General features: G+C 36.3%; 1 protein-coding gene across 2 annotated transcripts in view; it reads left to right on the forward strand.

Annotated features, from left to right (window-relative positions):
- PRKD1 (protein kinase D1) overlaps positions 1–20705 on the forward strand; it is a 175456-nt gene that overhangs the window by 111287 nt on the left and 43464 nt on the right. For both annotated transcript variants that reach the window (XM_027767664.1, XM_027767665.1), the window contains 5 exons: positions 1391–1468; positions 4904–5183; positions 6176–6228; positions 6859–6931; positions 9812–9918. In XM_027767664.1, the coding sequence (XP_027623465.1) occupies positions 1391–1468; positions 4904–5183; positions 6176–6228; positions 6859–6931; positions 9812–9918 (591 nt within the window). The remainder of the gene's footprint in view (positions 1–1390; positions 1469–4903; positions 5184–6175; positions 6229–6858; positions 6932–9811; positions 9919–20705) is intronic.

A 20705-nucleotide genomic window follows, 5' to 3' on the forward strand; every position in this document is an offset into this window, starting at 1 on the left:
TAAAGAGGAATTGCTGATACCTTGCGAGGACTCTTAGATGACTAGGTTCCTGGGAGGAACCTCAGCACAACCCTGACATGGGATTGGGTGGAGCACAGTCTGGCTTCTGGATGTCAGCTGTATTTGAGCAAGCAGTGGAGTCTGGAAAAAAAATGTAGAAAGCAATTTCAGGGAAACCAGATCATCTAATGTGATTACTTGAGATGATCTCCGAACAACTTGAATGCCTTCCTGTCATTTTATAGCAGGCATGAAAGCCACAGTTTGCACTCTCAGAATGTTCCTCTGTGATTTAGAACTTTAACTGAAATGCTTTATTTGAGGGAGGGAAACAATAATGAGTGCTATTCTAGAGTTCTTTCATCCTTAGTAAGTGCTTACTTAAAGACTGACCCATTCAGGAATGTAGTAGTCCTATATTTTATTTGAGATTGTTCACTTTTCCAGATTTTTCTAATAATTAATGAATGAGATTATATGAGAGAAAGAGCAAAACTTGATCCACATTTCCAAGTTAAACTAACTGACGAGGATAAGCTGACTTGTCAGTTTTTAGTATTATTTTCCTCATCTCTTCCTGTCTATAGGATTCCTAGAATTTCTTTAGACAAAGAGACACCGTAACCTAATTGATATCTTTCATCTCAACCTTCTCTGCTAGAGAGAGATGACTTACTATAGGATTTCTTTCAACACCATCTATCTAGTTCTTAGACGTGGTAATAACTATTTAAGGTATATTTAATATGTTTGATCTAAGACTATGTAAGAGCCTAAAAATAATGTTTGATTGGGGGGAATCTAAAAAGATCCAGAATACATACGTGTACATTACTAAAATCATGAAGGATGTACCGAAAGTGAACAAGGTCCTTATCACGAGATCATTGTAGTCAGATCTGTATGTAGCATTGTTCAGGATTCAACATAACCATCCAGAAAAGTATCCTTTACTTCTGTGGTAACATTCATAATCCTTTCATCACTAAAGGAAGCCAGAATACCTAGCTGAATCAGCATGGTATTTCTAAGTTCTAAAATAATGATCATGTATAAACATTGTATCTTCTGTCAAGCTTTGTCCTGTTAGATTACAAATCCATCTCCAGCTCTTCAAGTAGTCAAATACATTTTAAAATGGCTTTTTCTGCCTGCTGTTTTATACTAAGTGTCAGACAGTTCCCTGGGTCCTCATACATCCTCCCCTTTATTGCTCCTGACCTTCTGATACAGATGCAGAAACTTCGCACACAGCATCTGCTAAATTGTCACCTTCTGAAGAGTCTGCACTTTCTGCAATCAAATCCTGTGTACCCATCAGAAAAATGGGTTTTATCATTCTTGGATATTTTTAGTTTTTTTAAGATTCTGAATCTAACTTCTATTTCAGCGGAAACGGCACTATTGGAGATTGGATAGCAAATGTATCACCCTCTTCCAAAATGACACAGGAAGCAGGTACTATAAGGTAAGGTGACGCTTGCCGTAGTCTCATGTTCTCTCTTGCCTTGTTATGGGCATGTAGAGTGTCAGAAATACAAACACATCCAAGCAGACACGACTGATTCTGTGCTTCCTCCAAGAGGTTATTTTTTCTTCTGTATAGTTTATACATTTCTTAGGAATCAGGTTGTGACCTCTTGATTGATCTGTGAGTTTTGTATTTCCCTGAGGAGTGCTTCTGCCTCATGGAATGGTGGGAAAGGGGAGGAAGGAGAAGCTTAATTGAATTTTTAGCAGAGATGTGTGACTTAACTAGAAAATTTGTGGTCACAGCAGACCAGCTAGAAGTAAATTCCTAAGATTCACTACATCCAGCACATTGCTTGGGGTTAAGAAACATGCATTTCTCTTTGCTTGCCAATATTCAAAAGGAGCATTTTCCTCTAGAGAAAATTTTGGCAGGAATCTTCATTCTGTCTCTCTACATTAAATAATGCATATGCACATGATATCACTCAGTAAAACATAGCTTCAAAAGAAGTTCATAGTGAAAAGAGAAGATCATTGCTCCTTCAAAATGAATGCACTCAGACATAGTTGATCTGGTTCTCCATAGCCTCTTTATATAACTGTCACAGAAAAAGGAAACCTCACTAATTTTTTAAGTTTACTTATTTCTTTCTCCCATCAGTAAGAGATACAGAGAAAGTGAGAGACAGAGGGACAGCACCCCAAAAAGATCTTGACACCATGACCTCAGCATGTGCCCAGTGTTCTCAGGGAGATCTCTAGACGCAAACCTGGAATGTACCCATGTGGGCCTGCTTTTCAGGGCATTGGATTTTACCAATGCACTGCAGTCCATTCCCTTGACTGCAATACTTTTTTGTTTTGTTTTGCTAGAGGGTACATGCACTAGTCAGAGAAAAGGGAGAAGAGAAAGCACCCCTGATAAAGAATGGTCATACCCAAATCTCTTCTCATATCTTCCATCTCTCCTTCCTTTTGAGATTTGGGACATGCACACACATGTGTGTGTGGCATGTTTTTCAAGCTGCTGGATTTGGGACTCAAACCACACAGTTGGCAATGTGGGATCTGGTTAACTTAACCACCAGGCCTTTGAGAGAGCCTCTCACTAATATTAAAATTAATTTTTTTTCCAAAAGCTATGATTTCCAGACCAGCCAAGTAGTACAGTAGTTAAGGCTGTGTATTAGGAGCTGGATTTCATGTGGCAGACCATGTTTCAAATCCCAGCCCTGGAGGCTTGAAGAACATCCTGGGCACATGTGTATGTGTGCCTAAATTCCTGATGGCAAGGGGGAAATGGAGGAAAAAGTTTTTGCATGACCATGCCTCATTGGGAGCTGCTTTCTTTTTATGTTTCTCTCTGGTGAGTAGATGTACCCACTGGCCAAAAAAAATAAATTATAAAAAACAGAGAAAGAAGGAAGAAGAAAGACATTTTTTATTTCTTAGTCACTCTGTGCTTCTTAGAAGACAACATAGTGATTAAGTTTTTAATATCGATATTGTCTATAACACAACTACTTTTTTGTAATTGCCAGAGGAAACGTGCATTCACCAAAGAGAGAGACAGAAATCCTCAGTGGATCATAGTCATGCCACAGTCCTTTCTCCTCCATTTCTCCTTCCTGTCAGGAACATGGGCACACACACATGTGCCATGTTTTTCGAGCCTCTGGGGACAAGATTCAGACTGCAGTCAGCCATGTGGGTTCTCCTTTTCTTAACCATGGCACTACAAAGCCAGCCCTTAAAAACAAAACTTTTGAAACCAGTCTCTCTCTGGTTTTCTTCATTAAAACCCTTACCTTGGTGACCCAGCCTGGTGGCATAGTTGATAGCAAACTGAACTGCTCCTTTGGAAACCACATAGTCAACTGCAGGTTCGGATTCACCGGCCTGCCTGAAAACCTGCTAACAGGGTTTTCACACAGCAACACACCGGACAGCACACCCATTCTCAGCTGACCAGGATCATGGAAATGTGTGCATATGCAACATATGCTCAGGGAGGTCTTGGCACTTAAACCTAGGACCTTTCCCATGTTATTTAGTTGCATTACTACCACCTGGCTCCCAAAATCTTTATCTCTCTCTCTCTTTTTTAGATTTTTGCCATGGGTTATGTGCTTGGCTGGGAGACAGACAAAGAAGACAGAGGGAAAGTGAGAAATCACCTCCCCAGCAGGGATGACCATACCACAATCCCTTTTCCTTTATTCTCTTCTTGGAATTCTGGGCACACAGACACACACCTGGCATGATTGTTAAGTGGTTGGGTCCAAGACTCGCCCATGTGGTAGTTCAGTCCCTTAACCTCACACCATGTTCTCAACCATACTTAATTTCTGCCACATAAACATAGTTAGAAAAAAAATAACTTAATCACTTGCATGTTTGGGACCAGCAGATGGCATAGTAGTTACATCGCTGGACTCCCATGTGGTCGACCATGGTTTGAGTCCTGGACCTGGCAGCTTAAAACTCATGCCAGCCATGTGTGTATGCATGCCCAAAATACCACAGGAAGAGAAGGGATTTCGGTATGGCCATTGCCCCTTTTTGCAGTGCGGGGGATGGTTTCTCACTTTGTTTTTTTAGGGGGCGTGAGGAGAGGTTTTCACTGTAGGGCACGTGCGCTCACCAGACAGACAGAGAGAGACATAGAGACAGAAAGTGAGAAATCAACCCCCAGGAGGGATGGTCATGCCACAATCCCTTCTCCTCCATTCTCCTCTCGGGATCTTGAGCACGCACGCACACGCGCCCTGTGTGAGTTTTAAGCCACCGGGTCCGGGACGCGAACCGCTGTCCACTACGTGGGAGTCCAGCGACATAACCATTATGCTAACTGCTGGTTCCCTGGTTTCTCACTTTCTATCTCTCAGTTTCTCGCTGTCTCTCCTATAGCAAAAAATCTCTCTCAAAAAAAAAAGCATTTGCTTTTTTTTAGAAAAAGAACATAATAAATGTCCCATAGTAAAGGTATTTTGAATTTCGAGATTTTGTTTAATGACATTATAATATTATGTATTTTATAAAGTTATTTTAGAGACCAGCAGTTGGCATAATGGCTATGTCACTGGACTCCCATGTAGTCGACCATGGTTTGAGTCCCGGACCCAGTGGCTTAAATTCATGCTGGGCGCATGTGCGTGCGTGCCCAAAATCCCGAGAGGAGAATGGAGGAGAAGGGATTGCGGTGTGGCCATCACTCCGGTGTGTGTGTGTGTGGGGTGATTTCTTGCTTTCTGTCTCTCTGTCTTTCTAGTGAGTGCATGCACTCTATAGCAAAAACCTCTCAAAATAAAAAAAGTTATTGTATATAAATGGCGGCTATTTGAGCTGTCATTTCTCACATGTTCCTAGCAAGAATTTCAATTGAAAGTTTACATACTTTTGGTAATTTAGCATACTCTTTCTTCCACAGGAAATTCCTTTATCAGAAATATTATCTCTGGAACCAGCAAAAACTTCAGCTTTAATTCCTAATGGGGCCAATCCTCATTGTTTTGAAATCACTACAGCTAATGTAGTGTACTACGTGGGAGAAAATGTGGTCAACCCCTCCAGCCCACCACCAAATAACAGCGTGCTCACTAGTGGCGTCGGTGCAGACGTGGCCAGGATGTGGGAGATGGCCATCCAGCATGCACTCATGCCTGTCATTCCCAAGGGCTCCTCCGTGGGTTCAGGAAACAACTCACACAGTGAGTCTGCCTATCCTCTCGCTAGCACAAACTTCACTTATCTGCTTCTCCTGGAATTAGTAATGTACTGAGGGACATCAAAAGTTTCCCAGAAACTGGAAATTATTTACACCTCTATATTAGTACAAATGAAAAAAGTTGAATTTCATGCATAGTTTTCCATAATAGCATTTTTATGAATTTCTGAAGATCATCTCATATGTCCTGCCTTTTCCAAGCATGAAGAAAGATTTTTTTTAGGGACAATTAATATATTTCCCCAGTGTCACCTAAACATGGTACTTTGTCCAGGGTTTTGATGTGCAAAGGTCTTCGTAGCTTTTTAAAATTTTATCTCAAAAAGAAATCTGTTTATTATGGAATGAGAAAGATTTTGCCAAAATGCAACCAGGATCTAGTATTGAAGCTGAGTTTTTAAAATAAATTTTAGAGAACTATCTGTATGAAAATGCAGTTTTACATTTCATTATATGGTTATTGATATAATGAAAACTGCAAATCAGCTTCTCTTTCCTTACACATTATAGTGTGTTATCTGTTGATCTACCACAGGTTTTAAAAATGTATCTCTACAACTAGCACACGTAGTAATAGAATAAATAGGCTTGATTTGGTGCCAAGCACTTTACATGAAGTCTCTATTTTAATACCTATAATGATTAATGTTAATGATTTGGTCATTTTACAAGTGAAGAAAGCAGACTCTAGTTGGGTTAAGTTGTCTGAACTTGTACCATGCTGACATAGCAAAACCAGTGTTTGAACCCAAGCCCTTTATGCAAAGCTCTAAATTAACAAAACATTATTTTTCACAAGCCAAGTACAAAGTAAATCTATAATTTGAAAAGTCAGTATTTTAATAGACATTTCCTGGAAAATCTAATTGCTATGATTTATTTAAAATCAGACTTACAGGATGATTACTAAAGGTGTATTTACTTGTTTTGTTGTTACTTCTCTTATTGACTTCTTGTGTGTTTATGTATTTCCAGGAGATATTTCTGTGAGTATTTCAGTATCAAATTGCCAGATTCAAGAAAATGTGGTGAGTATATACCTACTAATATAAAACTTGGTAATGTGACTATTGAAAAATAAGAGCATCATAAAATAGATTTTTCTTTTTCTTTTTTTTATGTTTTTGCCATAGGGCATGTAAGCTCACCAGATGGGGTGGGGGAGGGCGTGAGAAATCACCCCCAGAAGGATGACCATGCAACAATCCCTTCTCCATCCATTCTACTCCTGGGATTTTGGCCATCCATACACAGACACTCAGTGTGATTTTCAAGCCATCAGGTCCAGGACTTGAACCACGGTCAGCTGTGTGGGAGTCCAGCACCTTAACCACCACATCACCTGCTGGCCCCATAAAAATAAATTTTTAAATATAAAAATTAATTTTTTAGTATTTTCTAGTAACTGAAATAGAATCTATTAAAACATTTAATAGCTCATTAGAAAACCTCTGGAACTTATAATCAAAACATTTTTCCAAACATTACAATATTAAATTAATTAAAGTGTGTGTAAGACTATTGTAGTGCAAATTTCATCTAGTGTTTACAACCTAGTTTTTAAAATTTTAATAATACAGCTAATAAGTATATGTAATTTATTAGGACTCATGTTTTATTTCACCTCATGTTTTTTTTCATTGGACTTACGCCTGTAGGACATCAGCACAGTGTATCAAATTTTTCCTGATGAAGTACTAGGTTCTGGACAGTTTGGAATAGTTTATGGAGGTAGGTTATCTCACTAAATATTTTATTATAATTAGCTGTTTAGAAAAATAATATTTCCTAGAAAAACATAAAAGGCAAGGCTTATGAATGCATATATGTGTGTCTCTGTATGTTTTACCCTTCTAAACAATTTCTTAGAAACAGTCACTATTTGGAAAATTGATGTGTTTATATTTTGAAAGAAAATTTTTTACTCCTTAAGTTTTTTTTTTTTGGCTCTAATAGTGACAGACTCTATACACAATACTGAAGCAGTTCGGTTTATTTTGACAAAATGTTGAGAAAACAAGGACATTGTAATTCCTAATTAAATTAACTCTGTATTCTTTCAGCATGTTTGATCAGGACTCTATAGGAGCCCATTTATGTTACAAGGCAAAAAATAATCTAACTTTCTAACATCTTTGACAATGGGGCTGTTCACTAAGATTTGAATTTTTTATTTTAAAGAGAAAATCTAAGTATTAGTATCTTTTTTCTTACTGTTAAATCCTTTGGTGAATTTATTATTTTAGACTTTTGCCAGTTTAATCATATTTTTTCAAGTCTTTAACATTTGATATTAATGTCTTATCCTATAAAATGACATTGTAACTTTCAATTCCTTATATGATAAGTAGCAAATTGCCTTTTCTGTTAGGTTGAATGCTCTGAAATAATCACAATGCCACTCAATTTTATTTATCACCATGTGATGTTGTACTTTTTAATTTAAAAACTAATTAAGTTCTACTCTTTTGTACAAAGTAATTTTGGTTTATAATATGCTTCAGTGATTTTAGTTTTGATGGAAAACCTATCAGAGAGTCAGCAACTACTATGCTATTTGGTAATCTATGATAGTGTAAAAGGGGAGACCAAATATTAATTTTGCTTTATAATGTAATAATTGCATACTACAAAAATCATGATAAATATACATAATTGCATAGGGTATGGGGGTGGGGCAGGAGTTACAAATTAGATTAAAGAAACCAGAAGGTGCCAGATAATTTGGAGCATCAGACACTGAAGGACCAGGCAAAAGAGACCTCTGCTGGGAAGACTGAAATGTCAAGACTGTGGAATTGAGCAGATGAGAACCAAGTCTCACAGGAGAGGTCAAGACTGTAGGAACAGAAGAGTAGAGACACAACCAGCTGTGGCCTTTGAAGAGAGTAATTGCAGTAAACTGGCTAAGTTGAAATAGAAATTACAGTGAATCAAAGAGTAAAAGATGTGGTTAGAGAAGTCAAGAACGAACACAAGACTCTTTGGTAGTGTAGGGGAGCAGTCCAGAAGTCAAAAGGAATAGGCACCAGAAGTCAAAAGGAATAGTCAGAGGGATCTAGAGTGAAAAGACATTAAATTTACAAATGTTGAAGTAATAGAATTTCAAGTTCATATGTGAACAAAAAATTTGATAATCGGAATCACTCTCATTTTCAGATTGGTTACCAGTTTATATTTTCAGGTTTGATTAGCACTGATATGTTCTGTACCTGCTACAAAATAGTAGTGTGGAAGTTAAGAGCTTAGGGGTGCCTCGTAGAGTCCTTCAAAGCTTTGTCGTGAAAATTAAATGGGGTGTAATGTATGGAAGGGGCCTATCATGAGGTGATGATAATGATAAGCATAAACATTTTTGATAATGTAATCTGGGCACTTGTCACTTTGTTTCATCTAGTCCTCACATCAGCCCTACCATTGAAGATGAGGAACCAAAAATGCAGAAAGAGTACAGTTTTCTCAAGGACACTTAGCCTATAAGTGACAGACAAGACATCAGTTCTTTCTCCTGTAAGATACGTTAGTTTGTGAAGATTTTTTTAAGAAGAATTATTTATTTACATTTATTTACTATTATTATTTTTTATTTCATCTTCTTTTATACATTCAATCACATTATTATTTGGCTTACAAAATGGATCTTTCAAGGTGAACTTTTCTCCCTAGTACAGTTGATAAAACTACAAAATATCTTCAATAGATAATACCACATTTCTTTGTGCCATTAATGCTTTGCCTCCCTATTTTTCTTCTAAATGTCCTTCCTCAGACCCTCCTCCTTCACACACACTATATCTGGTATTTACATCTATATACTGTGTTTCTATATCCTTTAGTCAATTAGTTTCAGTCATAGAGTACAGACACTTGGTATATATTCTCTCTTTTTTTTGGGGGGGGGAGAGGTTTTTGCTACAGGGCGTGTGCACTCGCCAGACAGACAGAGAGAGACAGAGAGACAGAAAGCGAGAAATCACCCCCCAGGGGGGGATGGCCACGCAGCAATCCCTTCTCCTCCATTCTCCTCTCCGGATCTTGGGCACACACGCACATACGCCCGGCGTGGGTTTAAGCCACCGGGTTTGGGACTCGAACTATGGTCGACTACATGGGAGTCCAGCGACATAGCCATTACGCTAACTGCTGGTCCCAACACTTGGTATATATTAAGTGGGGACATGCAATGCCTCTCTTTCATAACCTGGTTTGCTTTATGAAGATTTTTAAATGATACTTTATTAAAGAGTACTCTCTTTCTAGTGGTCTGAATATTTTCTATATTAAGTAGCTCAATGGCCTCTTTCTAAACTGTAGAGAAAAGTTTTTTATGTATATTTTTATGAAAAAATATTAGACTATTGGTATGTATGTAGCATTCATGCTGCAATTTGATGTGTTCTAAATTGTGACTAATTGTAAAGCAGATTTTTGATTTGGAATAATAGAACTAAGAAATGAAACCTTTATGGATATGTAAGTGCACTTAAGAAATGTTACTTTATTCAGTGAAACATTTTTATCATTTCTATAAATGTCCTTATGATTTTGGATTTCTTTAATATAGGTGATATTTGGTAACATTATACTAACATTTCCATTTTTATTTTAAAGGAAAACATCGTAAAACAGGAAGAGATGTTGCTATTAAAATCATTGACAAACTAAGATTTCCAACCAAGCAAGAAAGCCAGCTTCGTAATGAGGTTGCAATCCTACAGGTATTTCAGTTCTCGTTTGGGGCTACACATCCTGTTCCTTCACTTTACCAGAACTGAAAAGTTATCCAAATATTTGTGGCATAGATACTTAGGAATACTTTGAAATAACTGAAAAGGCAGATCAAGTATCAAACTACTGCCTGTTAACACCTTTTCGGGATCTAGGCAGTAGTTCTTTTTTTATGTATTATATCTTAATTTTGATATCTTATTTTTTAAATGTTTCAGCATTTGTTCATAGTGGACATGTGTGGACTATTCTGTTTTACATTACAAATGACCTCGTCTTCGTAAACATTTCTCCTTTATGATGTCATAATTATTTGAATTGAGTTTGTAACTATCAGCCTATCAGGTACTTGAGTAAGGTATGCCTGGAAATTAGATGACCTTTATTCCATTTCTGTCCTCTTTTCCTCTCCCTGTAAGCCTTTTATTTGATATTGAGCATGTCACTTAACTCTTCTCATTAATAACAGTTCCTTTTTAAGCTAGAATTTGTTAATAAAAGACATTATGTGCTATACATAATTTTAAAAATCGTTTTACATTTTTTATGGATCCAGAGGAAATTGAGCAATTACTTGCTAACCGTGGTCAACAAAGCTATCCAGTCTACACAGTTTAGATCATTGATCAATGCCTTTTTTATGGAGCTATGAAAATTTTCTACTTATATAGCTGATTGTAATTTCTAATTTAAGTTTATTGGACAGTTTTCATTTGAATACTGCTGAAAGCAAAACAGATTACATTTCTTCATTTTTTGTTTCATTCAACTACCATTTACTGAATTTCGTACCATAAGATGAAATAGATATGAGTTCTACCCTCAAGGAGCCATGTATGCAGACAACCAAAAATAATGCCTTCTATGCAAAGAAAAATAGCATGGAATTTTCTGGAACTCAGTTTCTAAAGATGGTATTTTTGTGCCTTTGGACAATGAGTACAACACAGAGAAGTTTCACAGTGTTGTTTCATGGGGCCGCTTTATGGACACATGGCTTAGTACATGCTGATTACTTACCAAAAACAGATTCTATTTTTATTGGTATCATTTTTAACTTGATAACACTGAGCTACAAACAACATCTGAAAACCGGATAAATTGTATATTCCCAGATAAGACCCCTACTCTTCCAGTCTCTACCACATGTAGTCTCTGAAAGCAGATTCCTTTGCAGAAAAGGAACCACTGGAATTATACCATGTATACCAAGATGTTTATCCTTCCTTACAGGACAGGAGAGGAGAGCATTTCATGGATAACATGGCTGCATCTTCCTGCATGTTATTATAATTGCAGTAGACTGACTAGATGTTAAGGATCTAATTTTCTGTGTCTAAACCTCTTAACTGGCTCTTTTCAGTCTCTAAGCACAGTATCAACTGCTGACTCTAATGAGGTAGAAAAGTTAAACACACTAGAGCATAAACTATCAGCATCTCCTCTTCTAAAATACTAGATGCAGACAACTCAGGTACAATAAATAGATACTTGGAAAAAAATTCATTATAATGTGGTTTTTGACAAAAAGTTTGTTAGGTTGGAAATCAAATTGTGCCCTTTCAATGCTGAAGTAGTTTGACAACTCCCATACTATATCCTAAAATCTCAAAAATCCTGTTTGCTTATCAGTCAATCCCACTGTCTCCAACTAGTCTTCATTTCATTCATCGGACTACTATTTATTGAGTATGCTTCATGAGCTGAGCACTTTTTAGGTGCAATAGATAGAGCATGGAGAAGGACACATAGATCCTTCATCTTGTATCACTCAGCTCTACATTTAGTTTGATGTTTGTCACATTTGTGTGTTTAATTTTCAGTCACTTAACCTGCACAATGAATAACGTCTAGGCTTGGCTAAATTATATACAGGTACTGGGGTTTAGTAATTTATACTTTATTGTAAGGCTGCCAATTATTTCAAAATAGTTCAAACATTTACATTTTTATTTGAATTTTTTGTACATGTCAGCAAGATAAGAATAAAAATTAGGGGGCCAGCAGTTGGCACAGTGATTACATCCCTGGACTCCCACATGACTGACCATGATTTGAGTCCTGGACCCGGTGGCTTGAAACTCATGCTTGGCACATGTGCATACATGCCCAAAATCTCCAGAGGAGAATGGAGGAGAAGGGATTGCAGCATGGCCATCCACCCTGGGGTTGGGGCAGGGAGGGGGTTGTCTCGTTTTCGGACTCTGTCTCTCTTGGTGAGTGCATGCACCCTATGGCAAAAACCTCCTAAAAAAAATAAAAGAATAAAAAAGATCGTTTCATGATTACTGGGTATAACACAGGAAAAAGGGCCTTCATAAGGCATACAACTGTATCTTTGAATACTTAGAAGCTTAACATGTAAAGTAAATGATAGCGCTCTGATACATCTAATAAAACTTAAGTTACCAACCGACTTATTTAGGCAAAATTAATTTTTTCCTAACACTGTAATATCACAATCACAAAAGCATAAAAAGCTTTACTTAGAATAATACATCTAAATATAATTGTTGGATACACTATTTTTTTCTCCTTTTCTTGAGGCACAAATGCATTTATCTACATAAGTAACAATACTAGAGTTTCTGTTGTGATACAACCTATTAATGCATGTTGGAATTATCCAATTATTGAATAGAGAATACAGAATATAGAAAAATAAGTAAGTTTTATGGGCCATAAATTATTTTTTTGTTACTTGTTTCCTAAAATTACCCCTACTATTTTAGTTCCTTCCCTCTTTTTCCTCAAGTCTCTCTTAATATAAAAACAAAACACAACAACGAAATGTGGTTTTGATTTGTATAGGCTCACTTTGAAAGCTATGGTTCAGTCTCTCTGTTCTGCCACACTTCAGATTCATGGTCTACTACACTTTCTTTTCTTGTTCATAAATTTCTTTCTTATTCTTAGTGTCCACACTTTTAACAAAATGTGTGGTGCTTTTGCCCTAGCTATACTTCCTTTCTACCTCAATTTAACTACCACCTTCTGTCTGTTTTTTAAGTCTTTATCCCTTGCATTAATCTCAGTCCTTCAGTAGCATCAATCAGTGGTTGCTTTTCAAATCATTCTCCTTTCTTTACCCCAGTATTTAACAGATTCTTTTCTCCTTCCCTGCTAGCACCTCCAGCTGTCTTCCTGAACTTCTTCCATTCATCTAACTGATTTACACACATTTGGAAATCTTTCCCGGAGTGAGGTCATTCATTTTGAGGTCTGATCTTTCACAGGCTCTTCAGTCTCATGTTTTTGTCCTTAAGACATCTCCACTTTACTATGAAGCTCTTATCTCAAGCCAGCCAGCTAAAAATCACTTAATTTGGAAGTCTTTCCACACAAAATACCCTCTGCCTTTGTTTATTGTGCCTTCATTTTTTCAGTTTCTTAGGCAAGAACTCTTTTACTTTCTTTCTTTTTTTTCTTTGAGAGTTTTTTTATGCTATAGTGTGCATGTGCTTGCCAGACAGACAGAGAGAGAGACAGAGAGAGAGAGAGAGCGAAAAATCACCCTCCAGGGGGGATGACCATGCCACAATCCCTTCTCCGCCATTCTCCTCTCAGAATCTTGGGCACACACGCACATGCACCCAGTGTGAGTTTTAAGCCTCCTGGTCCAGGAGGCGAACCATGGTCGACCACATGGGAATCCAGTGATATAGCCACTACACTAACTGCTGGTCCCAAGAACTCTTTTTCTTAAAGTAATAAATACTTTAAGCCATTCAACAGTACCTTTGAAGCACTTTCTTGCTTTGTATCAATCAATTTTCTGGGCCTTCTGATCATATAAATATGAGATGAAACCATTTAAGATATATATAATCTATGTGGACAGTCAGAGAAAAGTCAGAATAGCTCTAAGGCATAGTCAAAGAAGTCAGGGATTATGACTGAGCCCAGGATGTTGGAATCAGAGAGTACTTCACAGAGAAATACAGCATTTGTGAAATCTCAAGAGACCCATAGGCCTTTGATAAACAAATGGTAGGAAGGGCCATTAGGCAAAGGAACCACCTCAGCAAAATAAATATTCTCCTAAAATGATTAGAAAACTTTGGATTATTTTTGAAAAGTGATCTGTAAACATTTTTGTGTACTCTCTCAAAAATATTTAAAAATACATGAAATATATTTCTAAGTTAATATTTAAAACTATTTTTGCTGAAAGTTTAAAGAGTTTTAATTTTCTAGTGCTTTGAAAATACTGATATTTAGAAAAAATGCTGTTTTTAATGTATCCATTGGAATCTAAATATTAGTCATTTGATATATCTTATTAACCATTTTAAAAAACAAATGAATAGGCTTTTTCTTTTCTTAATATTTTTGGTTTAACTTTTTTTTTAAATTTAACTTTATTAATTTATTTTAATTTGACCAGAGAGAGACAGAGTGAGAGACAGAGAGAGAGAAAGAGAGAGAGAGAAAGCTGCTAGGTCCAGGACTCAAACTGTGGTCGGCCATGTTGCCTTTAACCACCACGCCTCCTGCCAGCTCCAACAGGATTTTTCTTTGACAAAAGTTGAATTTGCAGCATTCCTTGTTTCCCTAGAACCTGTTATACTTTCCACACAGATATGTATTCCAAAGTAATATGCTTTTGGACTTGAAAGTCTTTTGTTGTCCCCCTTTCATAATATAGAATAAAAACAAGTATATATTTTTTAATTTGTTGACTACAGCATTTTTGATATTTTCAACATTCTCCTGAATTAATTTATCTTTATAATTATTATTAGTTAAACCTTTATCCAAGAATATAAATATTCTGTAAACTTTAATTTGTGCTTACATATCAAAACTAAAATGCTACTGGAAATATATGATGAGACTGATTTTTAAAATTTAGTTCATGCATTGGTGGGTGAATATGATTGAATGAGATAGTGTTCAGCAATCTTATTCCTTCTGTTAAAAAATAGGAAATGACTGTAAACAATAACAACAACAAAAATCCTCAATGATTTATCTTCAGAAACTCATTTCATCCTCTTTTGTTTATAAATTTATTAAATTATTCTTTAGTTTTGTTGAAAATGTGAATTAGAAACTAAATGTCAAAAGGATTGTTTTCCAAGTCATTAGGGTTATACCAGAACTGTATTTCCAATTTTGTCACAGTTCTCCCAGAATATTTTTGTCCCCATGGAAAAGGACTCATAATATTTGGGATGTGTGCAAAATTGTGAGAAAAAATTATTATGAAAGGAAACTTGTGAATGGAGAATTTTAAGACCTCAGGAATATTCTCAGGCAGATGTATATTAGAAAAGGACTTCTGGGCTATTTATGATTCATTCATTCAATGTATTATTATTGAATGCCCTCCATGTTCCAGGCAGTATGGATGCAGATGTAAACAAAATGGATTTTCAAAATTGGGAGAAAATTCATTAGGAAAGGAAACTTGGGAATAGAGAATTTTAAGACCTCAGGAATATCCTCAGGCAGGTCTATATTAGAAGAATATTTATGGACTGTTATAAATCATTTATTCAAAGTATAATTATTAAATGCCTACCATGTTCCGGGCAATAGTGACATAGATATAAATGTCACAGATTTCCTTGAAATTATCGCTGTGGTCACATCTCTTTTAAAAATTTTTGTTTCCTAAGAGCAGTCCTACTTTCATTTTGGAGATGGCAGTGGTGAGACAGAGCATACCAGGAAATGGGTTTAGAATGAGTTCATGAAGAACCTTATATTTTTGTGCCAAGTCAGTTAGATTTTATTATGCCTGGCTGATTTCGAATTATTCAAATGCTTTGAAAAAGAAATGGCAAGGTCAGGTCAGTGTTTGGAGATTACATATTATAGAACAGAAACTTTAAAAGCAAGTGAACTTTTTTGTGTGGTCCATTTTATGATTTATTATATTTACAACATTTTCTCATGCTACAATTTTTATATGTTTGTGTACATAAATGTGTTTTATGATATACTCTTTATATTTATGTTTTTATATACTTAATATATTCATAACATTTCTCATATCACAATTGCATTACACGCTTTGATACCCTTTTCTCATTTCTTTTTTTCTAGTCTTTTTTTTTCACATTTTATTGATTCACAAAGATCTTAATTAAACTACATATTTTCAATAAAGTACAGTTGATATAAATATAACTATGAATACACATCTGACTTTAGGCATAAAACTCAGTGAATAGAATGAATATACTATAAAGTAGCACCTACTGAGGCCATATAGCTTACTGTGGTCATTAAGTAGGTATGTTTTAATTTTTTTGTTTGTTTTCTATGTATTTTTTTAATTTCAAGAAAAGCAGTTTTAGCTTTAATAAATAAAAATAAAAAATGTTAAAAATTTGCTCAAGACTTAAAGTCAGGAAAAATGTTAGGATTCTGTTCAAACAGTAGATAGATACTAAAAAGTAAAAAAACAGTTATGGGCAAAGCTAAAATCTAGTAACAAATGCACTATAATTTGCTTCTGAAATATTTTTTTTTCTTTCTCCATTCCTCCTTTTACTAAAGAGAGGCATAAACTAACTTATTTGAAAAAAAAACATTTAAAATAAGTGTAGTCTCAATTTGGTCTATTATTTGCACAAAGCCCCATAAAAATACTCATTGATTGAATTGGTTTTGCTGGAACCTTTTATAAGGAACTTCAGATTAGACGCTTTAAAAAGTCTCCCAAGGCTACTGAGTCAAGTCAGGAATTCACCGTCTGATTGTAACTTTAAGTACCTGTACTTGAGAGTTTTTTGGGCCTGTCATGAAGTAACATTCTTTACTTACCTGCAAGGCAGAAATGTTTATGATACCAGGTAGTCTTTCCAAGAGCTTCTATTGGCTTTCTTGAGATCTACCTTAGTTTCTTAGCTTTCTGTTCATATCTTCAGATTTGACATTTCAGTAAAAACCCTGGCAATAACCAGTATTTCCAATTTCTGATGCAACAGGTATTATTGAACTTATGCAAATAAACCATTCTGCCACAATATAAGAGTACTCACAAATATGTTACAATTCCAGAGGGGTCAGGACGGGAGAAAAGTTTATGTTTCAGCTTAAAAATCAAACAAAAATTTTAATGAATTACTGAACCTATTGACAGGTCAAAAGAAAGCAAAATCCTTAAATCTGGAAAACAAATCATAGAAGAAAATCAGTAATGTTTAAGTCAAAAGTCATACAATTCTATTTTACCAATTTAGTCTCATGTAATTAATCTCTCTTCTGTTGAATTTGCAGTGTTACTGTGGTCTGATCTTTTCGTTTATATCCTGGAAGTTAACATTCAATGTTATTATTGTTATTTCCAGACTTCTCCCTACCATTAAGTTGATCATTTTCTTGGTTCATTTTGTTCTCTTATTTATGTCTGTCTGTCTGCCTGTCTTTAGTTTTCTTGGCATAGCACTCCCTTCAGACCTTCTGGAAGTGCTAGTCTGGTGTTGGTAAATTCTTTCAGATTTTGTTCATCTGAGAATGTTTATATCTTTTCTTGCCACATTAAGGATAATCTTGCTGGGTATAGTATTCTTGGTTTCATTTAATACTTCGAATGTAGTTACCTGTTCTTTCCTTACTCTCATTGTTTCCGATGAGAAGTCCTATGTTAGCTTGATGGGATAACCTTTGTGAGTAATCTGATATTTCACTCTTGCCAATTTCAGTTATCTTGTCTTTGTCTGTGGTTTTGGTCGATCTGGCTATGATGTGCCTTGAAGAAGATCTTCTTGGGTTGATTCTATGTGGGGTCTTTTGTATTTCTTGGGGCTGGATATTTGAATACCTACCTAGGTTTGGAACATTTTCTTCTAGGATTTCATGAATTAGATTATCAATATCCTTATTAATTTCTTCACCTTCTGGGATACTGTTTATCTGGATGTTTGGGTGCTCAATGGTATCTAGTATTTCTTGTATATTATTCTCATGTTTTGGGTTACTTTTTCTGTCTTTTTGGTGATTTTTTTCCAAGTCAGAAGTTTTGTCTTCAGCATCCAAGATTCAGTCTTCTGCATGGTCTAATCTGCTTTTAATACTTTCATGTGAGGTTTTGATTTCCTGTATTACAGCCATCATCACTAACAACTCTGTTCAGTTCTTTTTTGCAGTGTATTACTCTTCGTTCAAATAGTCAAAGAACCTCCTCATCTCCTGGAACTCATTATCTCTTTTCTTTTGTACCTTCTGGAGTTCATTTTCTATTTTCTTGCATCTCAATTAGTTTTCTCATTGAAAATTCTGAATTCTTTATCTGATATTTCCACAAGTTCCATTGTACTATCTGGATGGTGAAGGGCTGTTCTTTTCCCTTGGGGGAGAGATATTTTCTTGGTTTCTCATACTTCTTGTGCCTCTGCAGTGGTTTCTGGTCATCTGATGGGTTATATGTTTCTTCCTAATTTCTTGGAGTTAATTATAAGCATTAGAGGCATGCAGGAGGAGATGACCCACCACATCTCTGCAGTTCTGTCTTCCTAATGTCATCAAATAACCTGCGCTTTTGTTGTTGAAACTGGATTGCAAAGGTCTCCCAGTTTCTAGAGAACAGGTGCACCTGAACTGAGCTGCATGGTTTCTGCTGAGGGTTCAGAGGCATGTGAGAAGAGATGAGCCTTGCTCTTACTGTAGCTCCCTATTTCTCCCTAATGCTTACTTTGCAGTTTTTCTTCTCTGATTTTTAGTCCTTTGGTGGTGTATTCACATTGGCTAATTAGTTGGAGAAGGTTTCTGCAACTATAAGCTCATTTGGCTTCACTTTACTCTGAGGTACTTCTATGCCAATTTCTCTCCTCTACTGTGTCTTATAACGTGGTATCCATGGAAAGAGATTTGAGTTCAGATTTATGAAGATGAGTTTCTCCCTTTGTACAGCAGGTTCAGTGGAGGTTGACCTAAAAGTATTCAGATGTTTGGCTACTGTGCATGGAGACCTATCTAGACATTCAGTGCGTGGAAGCTGAGAAGTAAAGTGAGAAAGTCAGGTAAAAGAAAAGAAAACAAAGGGGAAAAGAAAAAAAGAAGAAAAGACAAAAAGCAACCAAAAAAGGGGGGTAGGAGGACAAAGACCATGTGAAAGATGCAGGACCCCCTTAAATGTAGATGGATTCTGAAATTAGTAATATAAAGGAGAGGTCAGAGATGAGAGACAGTACTTAAAATTTTGTAAAAATATAAAAAAAAAATTAAAAGAGAGAGTAAGACAGAAACAGAAAGAAAATGGAGACTGCTCTACCTGACTAAGAGTTTGGGTTGGAAGGGGAGATTTGAAGCAGAGGCTCTTCAGTTAAAGGAGCATGACCCACCTCAAATTAAGAGGCTGTTTTCAGTTGGTAATGGCAGTCAAAATGTCCTATTTCTTGTCTTTATTTCTACAAAACTATCTTGGTTTTAGCCTTAGCACTTTTTTTTTCTAAAGAATTATTTTATTTAACTTCATTTGTTTATTTATTTATTTATTTATTTTAATTTGACCAGAGGGACAGAACAAGAGAGAGAGAGAGAGAGAGAGAGAGAGAGAGAGAGATAGTGTGAAAGCAAGCCACCAGTCTGGGACTTGAACCACAGTTGGCCATGTGGGGCTCTGGCACCCTTGACCATCACGGCACCTGCTGACCCTAGCCTTAGCATTTCTATTGCCACTAGTCTAGACTAGTTTTTAAAATGTATGCACTGATTACTACAGCAGGTGATAGTCCCGATAGCTATGTGTCCGCTAACTGCCCTCACCTTATCACCATCCTCCCTTTTCCTGGTTTATCCTAAAGAATGCAGCCAGATGAGTCTTTGGTTGTTTTCATCTTATTCCTCCCAAGTGTAGAAGTCTCTTTTTCTTCTTCAAACCTATATACTTTTCCTGGCTAATTTAGCACTGCTGATGATTTTAGACCTTCCCTCTCATTTTCAATTGAGTCTCTCCTGTCTCCCATATAGATCTTCTTCAGGTCATTGTCATCAACCTTGTACTAGCCTCTAGCCATTACTAAGCTTTTTATTCCAAGCCTGGATCCTCATTTTGGTTTACTTGGCATACCCATGGTTGAATGGTCTTCAGGATCCACCAAACCTCCCTGACTGTCCTGTGCTACTTTCCGTATCTCCATATAATTATGGTTTTTAGCCTTAATATAAAGAAGCACTTTAATATGTATTGAATATTTCTTATGTGATCATTTCATAATTTTATGAGCTTGAAGATCTTAGCAATGCCTTATTTTTTTCAACTTTCATAGTACCTAGCACAGTAGTAGAGACATTACTGGTACTCCGTTAACATTCTAGCTTGTCTTAAATTGCATACTGTGTAAGATTTCTTTAAATTCTCAGGGCCTCTGTTATAAAGTAAATTGTTTTTATTAGACTTCAGGCTCTAAGGTCCATCAGATGGTATCACAGTTAAACCACTGAATTCCTACATTGTCAAGTGTGGTTTGAATCCCAGAAGTAGTGGTTTGAAAGTCTTACTGGGCATGTATGTGTATGTGCCTAAAATCCCAAGAGAGTAGAAGAGAAGGGTCTGCAGTATGGCCATCCCCCCAGGGGGTGGTTTCTCACTTTCCCTCTCTCTGTCCCTCTCTGGTGAGTGGATGCACCCTATGACAAAAAACTAACACTAAAGAAAGAAGAAAAAATTAGGCTCTAATAATAAAATTATGTTGAGAGGAGGAAGAGCTGGTGAAATACCCACTCGTTGTTTCAGATGTTGCAGCTATCTCAAAAGCTGACCGGGGGATGGGGGTGACTGAGCATTGGGTTCAAAGGAAATCAGAGAACATGGGGGAGTGAT

This window comes from Tupaia chinensis, unplaced genomic scaffold (assembly GCF_000334495.1).
Source record: "Tupaia chinensis unplaced genomic scaffold, TupChi_1.0 Scaffold144353_1, whole genome shotgun sequence".
In the NCBI taxonomy this organism is placed as follows: domain Eukaryota; kingdom Metazoa; phylum Chordata; class Mammalia; order Scandentia; family Tupaiidae; genus Tupaia; species Tupaia belangeri.